This window comes from Gasterosteus aculeatus, chromosome 13 (genome assembly GCF_964276395.1).
Source record: "Gasterosteus aculeatus chromosome 13, fGasAcu3.hap1.1, whole genome shotgun sequence".
Lineage (NCBI taxonomy): Eukaryota > Metazoa > Chordata > Actinopteri > Perciformes > Gasterosteidae > Gasterosteus > Gasterosteus aculeatus.
In genome coordinates this window covers 3,936,278-3,945,437 of record NC_135701.1, presented here as the reverse complement: position 1 = coordinate 3,945,437, position 9,160 = coordinate 3,936,278, and the positions used below count along the sequence as shown (strand labels likewise).

General features: G+C 42.3%; 1 protein-coding gene across 1 annotated transcript; it reads right to left on the bottom strand.

Annotated features, from left to right (window-relative positions):
* Positions 1-1,279: 1,279 nt before the first annotated feature.
* Positions 1,280-7,826, bottom strand: psat1 (phosphoserine aminotransferase 1). The gene is made up of 9 exons (XM_040196372.2): positions 7,440-7,826; positions 6,318-6,378; positions 5,943-6,012; positions 5,066-5,271; positions 3,796-3,968; positions 3,449-3,618; positions 2,874-3,002; positions 1,833-1,970; positions 1,280-1,634 (listed from the first exon to the last, which is right to left on the bottom strand). The coding sequence occupies exons 1-9, from the start codon at positions 7,494-7,496 to the stop codon at positions 1,532-1,534; spliced, it is 1,107 nt and encodes a 368-aa protein (XP_040052306.2). The 5' UTR covers positions 7,497-7,826; the 3' UTR covers positions 1,280-1,531.
* Positions 7,827-9,160: the final 1,334 nt, after the last annotated feature.

The following is a 9,160-nucleotide window of genomic DNA, read 5'->3' as shown; positions in this document are numbered from 1 at the left end:
TAAATCTGTTTCTATCCTTAGTAGCCTCATCCAAACATCAATGTCACACAACTTACGCAGAATTGCTCACGAGCATAATTAGTCTCATTAGACTGCAAATTGGCACATATTATGATGAATAATGTGCATGAGGAAGATTACTGCTGGATAAATGTCACTTTTTAATGGACTCAATGAACTGATAAAGGTCACAGTCTTCTGTTTCAACAGCTTTTGTCTCCATATGTCTCCCTTCAGACTTGTGCAGAGGAAATCCTAAATATACATTTAGATGTTTATTTTACTACTTTGTCTATTTGAGTCAGTAGATTTCTCTTAAGATCACCAAATGTTGGGAGTAGATGATGAACTATTTACATACATCATTATTCATTTTCCGAAAACTTGTACTACGAAATAAAAAGTTTTAATGAAAGTAATCAAGTGGGGAACATTTATCAGATTATCAATGTTTTTACCCGTGTCTTCAATATGTCTTATTTTACAATGTATTTGAAGGCTGTTCAATCTAAATTAAGTTTTCTCTCCGACTCTGATCCAGAAATCTGCCACTTAGATACATCAAACATCTCTATTAACCAAAGAGTTTGTTCATACATACTAACACATGGAGAAGTGGCCAGAATATTCTCATAATGGAATGGATAATGGAGTTATCCAACATCTCTCCCGTAAAAGCTTTTGACTATGTGAAACCTCAATGACCATGAATGTTGGTTACGGAATTCCACAAGGTTCTGTGCTTGGACCGATTTTATTTACACTTTAAATGCTTCTTTTGGGCAACGTCTTCAGGATGCACAGCACACGCTTTTATTGTTATGCAGACAATACTCAATTGTGTCTGATGAAAACACACTAGACCATTATAATTCAAGAATGTCCTGGGGACATCAAAACCGGCAACCTTGTTAAACTCAGACAAAACAGGTTATTTAGGCCCAGAGTGCCTTCAAAGTCAGTTGTCTGGTGATATAGTTCATTTATATAAAGGCCTTAAATGGATTAAAGAGATTATGTCTTGAACTGATTTAAGGCTCAGCATTTGCATTAATTGGCAGTTGAGAATCCTAATTATTAGAGACAAGTGGATATAACTAAATTTGCTTGTAATACTTGTAATGTAATTATTAAAAGGAAAACAGGCCAACATAACTTGATTAGGTAACTTCCTCTCTTATCTAAGAAGGGAGATCTTGATGAATATTGATACATCTTGGATTACCAGAAAATGCTGTCAAAACAACACTGAAGAAAATAAATTACGCTGAGACATGTAGATAATGCAAAGTCAGATTTAATGGAATGTGAACATATTTTAAGCAAACTAGCAATACGTACAGTATGTATATTAAAACACTGCTAGTCAACATTAAGATAGTACTTCTATGACACAGATTTACTTAAGACAATATTGGTAAGAGTAGTGGTTAAAGCTCCTCAATAAAAGGACAAAAGAGGGATTTTACAAAACATGCTTCTAAAGGTGCCGCTCGCAGATGGATGAAATGCAGAAGTGTGAGTGGCCATCTTATTGGTGCTCCTTCATGAATTCTTTCATAAAGCCGGCCAGGGCTTCAGTGTCCTCCACCGTTACAGCGTTGTACAGAGATGCACGAATTCCTCCAGTTGACCTGCAGGGGGAGACGGAGCGCTACTTTGAGGTGCACAAAGCTCTTACCAAACACTGCGAGCAAGGGCATCCATTGTGCAGTGAATGCTGGTGTTCATGTCAGACTAATCATGCCTGCGTTAAACGTCAGGATGCAGTATTCTCTCTAGTGACCATTTAATACAGCAATAAAGAAAGTGTGCATGTAGGTTTGACCAACCGGTGTCCTTTCAGCGATATCATTCCACGTTTGGATGCGCCAGCCAGAAACTCCTTCTCCAAGGCCTCGTCTCCCTCCTTCTTCCCCACGCGGAACGGTACGTTCATGCGGCTACGACAAGTCACGTCTACGGGACACCTGGACGGGTTGACACAGAAGTACGTAGTTCGAGTTAAGGTCTTCCCTACGTGACTCATTCAGGGTTCTTCACTGTTGCCGTCTTTATACACAATATCAAGCCTTCATCTAGTTATTCACCCTTTGGTTATTTGGAGGAGACTTATAAACACAATTTAAGTAGGGATGTGTATCATTTTACAGGTCTAGTGGTTTTATATTACTTGATTATTTTGTGAGATAAAGACAATAAAACAAACCGATCAACATTGCTAAATAATTCACATGTAAAGAAATATTCTTGAGCAGCAAAAAATGTTTAAATAACTCATTATTGTTCATTATGTTATTGCCAACAACAAACGTAAATTTGAGATCATTCCTACATTGAGGAGTGTATTTGGACTTCAGAGTAAAGTAACTATAATTGTTACGGTGTGTTGGCTGGAGTGGCAGAGCAGCTTTAAAATAACCCACACAGCTGCTGCCCTCATAAATAACTATACGTAATAACAACTTATATACACGGACTTATTAGTTGCTTCCTCAATCCCTTTGAATCCAGTGTCGAGAAGGGCTGCAGGCCTTTAACCACAAACTGCTCCTTGACACTCACCCTCTCCTGTGTCACCTTCCCTGCAGCAACTAGCGCAAACATTTATGTTGTGAACATTTACAAAGCGACAGAGCGCAGAGGGCAACGCAACTTTATTTCCGCTGAGATCTCCCTCCTTCATTTCTAACGTTGCGATGATAGAAGCGTTACTTCTGACCCTTACTGATACTGCAGATAATCGTCGGGTCACCTTTACGACCGGGTGTTGGGGAGCACATGTTGGAGGTAGTGGACTTTCCCCACAAAGGTTTTAAACTTCACTGAATTACCTATTTGAAAATCAGCGGCTGGAGTTTGGAGATACTTACTCATAGAAACCATTGGAGGCGTTGATGATGTCATAGATCATGGACGACTTCTGCTTGTTGAGCGTCTCCATGGCAGCGCTGCCGCCGTTGTTCTTAATCCACTCCAGAACCAGACCCATGATGTAGATGCTGAACCAACAGAATTCAGTTCAACAATCATTCTGCATACCGCAACAATCGTTTTGGAAAATCCTTAGAGCAACATTTCAATATATTGGGTAAAGAAAAAACGGACGTGCTAAATATTTACCCAGAGTTAAAAGATAAATGATCATGCTACATATAAAGCAGCAGCTGTTTAGCTTAGCATACAATAAAGCCTAGAGAGGTAACTTCCCTATGAGAGGAACCAAAAGAGCAAAATCACCTGGTGTTAGGACTCATTCCTGCAGCACTGTCAAGTAAATTATCCACCAGGAAACATAAATGTTGAAGTACAGTATTTGTTGGATTTATAAAAAGGTGCAGATGACGTAAGAGCAAAGCCAGCTGTTTCATCCGTTTCCTGTTTCTACGTCAAGCTAAGCTAACCTCTGGGTACATCTTGAAAAATGTAAAATGCCACCAGGTTGTACCTGAAACATGGCGGCGTGTTGTAGAGGGAGTTCATTGCAGCCTGCACCTTGTAGTCCAGAACAATGGGACACTCCTTCAGAGCGTGCCCCAGCAAGTCCTCTCGCACGATGACAACGGTTACCCCGGCGCAGCCGACGTTCTTCTGAGCGCCGGCAAAAATCAGCCCGAACTAGACAAGAGCACACATGGCTTTATCGTATTAGAACTCCAACCATTTTACATTATACACGTATTTTAAAAGACCCCCCACTTCTCAGAGCAGATTTCCTGACGCAATCCATATGAAACTTTGGGGGTCAAGGATCCAACAACAGAAGATTTTATTCAGTATCAAACCAGTCCTCACCTTTGACACATCCACAGGTCGGGACAGGAAGTTGGAGGACATGTCGCTGACGAGGACCACCCCGTTGGTTTCCGGTCTGAAGTTGTACTCCACGCCGTGGACCGTCTCGTTGCAGCAGTAGTACACGTAGGAGGCCGAGGGGTTCAAGGTCCAGCTGCTGGGGTCGGGGATTTCTGGAGGGCACAACGACAGAAGACAGCGAAACCACTGCCTTTAAATCAAGCCATTGACCTGTTAAAACTTAAATGGGAGGACCAAGAACATTCCTGCTGCTCTCCTTCTGGATCTTGTTCTTTTCAGTATTTTATTTTCCCCACAGTGAACATTTGGCACAAGTGCAGAAACAAATGTGGAAGTAGACTTTTTATTTGCGGGGCCAAATGCTCAGAAAAATGACGGATACCCCTTTCTGGTGAAGGCAGCCTGAAGAATATACATTTACACTGTGAAACTGCCTCCATACGCTCTGACAAACAAAAACAAAAGTTCCAGTCGGACACAACCATGCGGAAAAGGCTGCTCGCATACCAGCGTCTCTGTGGTTGTTGTGGAGCAGCCCGGGCACACAGCCACTTATGGGGATTCAATTGCAGCTTAGATGAATTGAGAACTCTAAATTGATCGTAGCAGTAAATGAGAGCGTGAAGGGTTGTCTGTTGTGCGTCAGCCCTGCGGATCCCCGGCTACCTTAAGGACAGTCAGTCGGGTTTGGATCAGTCCCTCAAGGCCATGAGTAGGAGAAGTGGTTGCAGATAATGATGCAAAAGGACAGTTAAAGCGTAATGAAGCAAAAACAGAATTACTACCAAACGGCTGTATGGCTCGTGTGTGAAATTATGGTAAGTAAAAGGACGATCCAGCAGTATGATAGAAACTACACTCTCTAATGGCCATTAGGGGGCGACTCCAAAAAGAACGGTTTATAGTCTCAATCTCTAGTTTCAAGTCATGTCCAATATAGCATGATGTTCATTTATTAAATGATTGTCCATTTAGCAGAGTATGCTTTAGGGCGGGGTTACTGTGATTGACAGGGCGCTTTCGTTGGCAGAGAAGTATACGGCGTCTCTACGTTACAACTTGGCATTCCAAATATGAAAAAAAACAACATGGCAGCGGCTGTTATCCAAGACGCGACGGTGAAATCAGCAAACTCAAAGCCTCAAAGCGGACGGCCACGGACCATTGGGTGACGTCACAATGACTACGTCCTCTCAGTCTGTAGTTCATGCCAAATCTAAAAGAAATGTCACAATGCACACCGACTTACTCGTGTAACTATCCAGCTTGGGGTGGACAATGTTGACTTTGCCGTACTTCCCGGCCTCCTTCGCGGCCTTTTCTGACCACGTGCCGGTCACCACGTAATCGGCACATCTTTCCTCTTTGAGGCCGATCAGGTTGAGGGGAACGGCGCTGAACTGTCCCGACCCGCCGCCCTGCAGGAACATCACCTTGTAGTTTTCAGGGATGTTCCTGTGTTAAGAAGAAAAAAGGTCTGTGTTAAACGCTGTCGGACCGAACACTCATATCACCTTATTTATTTTATTATATATATATATATATATATATATATATATAAAAAACAAAAAAAATCACAGGGAACATCTCCATCCAGTTTCAATCACAACAAATTTGACTATAGTACTTTCATCGGCAGGCCAGACTCAGTGATTTAACAGATCTTTTTAAATTTCCTTTATAATATGTGCAATTTTAGCAAGAGAAAAATGATTAATTTACCAAAGGCAGCTTCCCGACAACGTTTGCAGGGATGGACACAGAGTTTTGTCTCCTGGCATATGTGTGATCTCATACCACACGAGGCTCCACAGTCAAATGGACAAATGGTAAAGACCAGAGCAAAGTTCAACTCTTGCTAAAGAGGACTTTATACGCACAAACATGAACGCACCAGAGAATGTGCATGCAACCGTTAATTATGGCAACGCAATTATTGTCATCATCTTACATTTCCAAGTAATCCTTGTTTTAGTTTGGCAAAGAAAATGATGCATTCATACAAGTTTCCAATGGTCATGAAAGCATCACAATGGAGCTGCGCAGGGAGAACAGAGGAGAGGAGGAGGACAAGGAAAAGGACAGAAGAGGAGGGGAGGGGAGGAAACAACAAAAGCAGCACTTACAGCAACTCTCTCATGAGACCTTCCGTTTTGTCGAGGATCTTGTTGAAGTCCGCTGATCGGTGACTCATCTCTGGTTGGAACAGAATCAGAAAATGCTAATCTCAACGTTGTTGATAATCATTGCATTGTTGCATTTTACACTGTCAGAATGAAGAAAGAACCGAAAATGAAAGCCCATCATGAAGGGATGCAAAGTAAGATCACGGAGTGAATATTACAGAGTTGCAGTGTTTATATGGGCTGCTGACTGCTGTTGTAAGGAGTGAAACGTTGTGAGCGTATTCATGGATTAGTTTAGATCTGTCACATAGTGGACTGACTGAGTAACGCAGCAGTTTTGCCTCAGGATGCGAGTCAGCACACAGTCCCACTCACCGAGAACACTAACACCGATGCCGTTGTAGCTGAGGAGCTCCTTCTGTGCTTGAAGCAGCACCTGAAATGTAAACCACATGTTAAAAGGACAGGGTCGGTGATCTTAGAAACCTCTTGGAGTGAATAGGATTTTTTTTAAATGATCCACTTGGGGGAAAAAAAGTGTTGCCAACTCTTTTCCAATAAACCCAGCTAGCAACAGTAACTTCAAAATGTGCTAAATCTGGCAAAAAAAAGTTGCCAAATCAGCAACACACTGACTGCCGCCCCTTCAGGCCTCCCTCCAAAGCCACTGCCCCCAAAGCATTATGATGAAAGAGTGCACATATTCATCATGACATCAGCCATTGGTTTGTGGACCGATGCTCTAAATGCACCATTATTTACATCATGCTGTATTGAGGAAAACGTGAAACTAGAGATTGAGACCATCAATTTATGTTTACTGAGGGAATAAATCTATTTGCTCATAGACTTCTGTACAATCACACAAGCAGATTTGAATGTGTGTCGAGATTAGAAACAGTGGCCCATTGCAGTACTGAACACACAAATCAGAACAAAACAACTAAAAAAATTAGCAAGCATATATCAAAAGTATAATAAGTAGTATTATATATAATAAGTAGTATTATGGTAGTAGTATAGTATAATAAAAAGTTGAAAACATTGTGATAGCTGAGGTTCCCGGCCCGGTCATAATAACCGTTATATACCGTGTGCTATGGGATATGATCGGAGATAGTTCCTTAACATCTGGCGGTACAACCCCACTGTCCAGATGTTTATTGGGACCTACACAACCTCAAAAAAGTACACATGTGCATTCATCCTCTCAAACACACAGGTGACAGCAGAGGAAGTGATTGGGGTTGGTCTCTCACTCCATCCACAGGCGGCTGCGAACGGATGATGCAACTCGTCGCGCAGTTTGCAGACGCCGGGAGGCGCTCGACCTGCCGCGTGCACGTCTCCGTCGTTACGACGTAGGGCCGCGCGGGATGCCCGTGCACGTGTGTGCAAAAAGACGAGTTGCGAACGTTGCATTGAGTAACAAGTTGGCTTGAATCTCCTCCTTCACAATGTGAACATTACACAAGCGACATGCGGCTCTAAACTTACGGATTGCGGGAGCTTTGCAGGTCCAGCGCCAAAGTTGATGGTTTGTTTCTGCTCCATGATGGATCAAATTAGTTGAGTAAGATTCCCGGTGGACGTTTGTTCTTGTTCGGTCCTGCGATGTGGCGGATTCTCACGCCCCCTTGTCTCTCCTGCGCAGCTCGTCGGCGTGGATGCAAATTAGCCAGCGATGTGTGAAGTGTTGCGTTCATGTCCCCCTCGTAAACCTGTGAACTCAACTCACAAAGGCCACCAGTTAATCTTCTGTCCTTCTCTGTCTCATTTGCTGTACGCGATAAAGCTATTTAAACTAAACAGTTTAATCCATGTTATAGATGCTTCGATGTAAATTTTAAAAAGCACAGTACTATGTGAGTATATCTTGTCGTCACATATTGCTGTGTTATTTTCTTTTTCTTTCACGCATGTGGAAATACAATTCTTTTCTGTGTTCCCTAAAGGCAACACGAGAATTCTAAAGTGCCAAACAGGACTCCCATTGGCTGGGGGCACACGAGGTGTCTGATAAACGACTTCCATTGGTGAACATCGTTTAAGGTCCGCCCTGACTGGTTCCGCGGTCATCCCACCCAAAAAAACTGGCGCACCTGATGCGCACGAGACGAAAACGTCAGTGCTTTTAATTAACAACCGTTGAACATCCGTACGCGGAACCTCCTTCTGACATCGTACTAAACCAACTGCATGCATCCAAGGAAATTGAAATGATAATATAAAGAGTATCAATATGTTAAATACAGTTGGGTGAACGCAGGAGTAATAACCATTGACTGTTCTATCACATCACCAATCAATCAATGAGCCCTGCAGGGATGTGCACACTGAAAAGTGTTTCTGCCGTGATGGAGGATAAGTGTTGAGCTGAAGTGCAAATGCGACAAGGGTTTGGGTTACAATGAAATAAACAAAACAAAAAGTAAAAACACACATATGTTGCTTGATTTGTTAAATGTTTTATTCCAGTTATAGTCTCGCTCTCATTGAACACATGAACATCAACAGCTCATCTGCTTAAATGCACATTGATTCACAGACAAATGAAGGATGTTTTAGGAGGAAAATGGAATGTATTGTTTTGTGCATGTACATGAGGGCTAAATAACCAAATAAGGAAAGCTTTTGGCAAGAAACCGTTACATTTTGAAACTGGTCAGCACAAGTATGCTGGATGCTCTAATTACGTCTGTGGAAGAGCTCGTTTCCTACATAATTTAAGCGAGGAGCTCAGAAAATAAAAACCAGTTAAAACCAGGAGATCAGAAGTTAAAGATGAGATAAAACCAGGAGCTCAAAGTGTTTTTCCTTCCCTTAAGCCGAGTGAATCAGTGCAGCGGAGTAGAAAAACGTGGCAAAGATAATTGTGATCCAGCAGCTTGTGAAAGCATGTTTTTCCTGATGGGTTTGTTCCTTTTAACGGATCACAGGGTAGGAATTGGTCTTGTTTTTTATTCATCATGAGGGGAAATAATTCTGACTACACATTTGGTCCTTTTAGTGTCTCCAGGAATAAATGAATGTTCGTTGTTGTATTGTCCTCTAAAGTGATGGGAGCACATATTTGCACTGTTCTCATTTGCTAATGTGTGTATAACTCTGTGTGTGTGTGTGTGTGTGTTCAATAAGTACCTATCCAGATGGACACACAGTCATGCGCGGTGTCGCAGGGACGGCAGAGGACAGGCGGTCACGTAGCAACGGTCCAT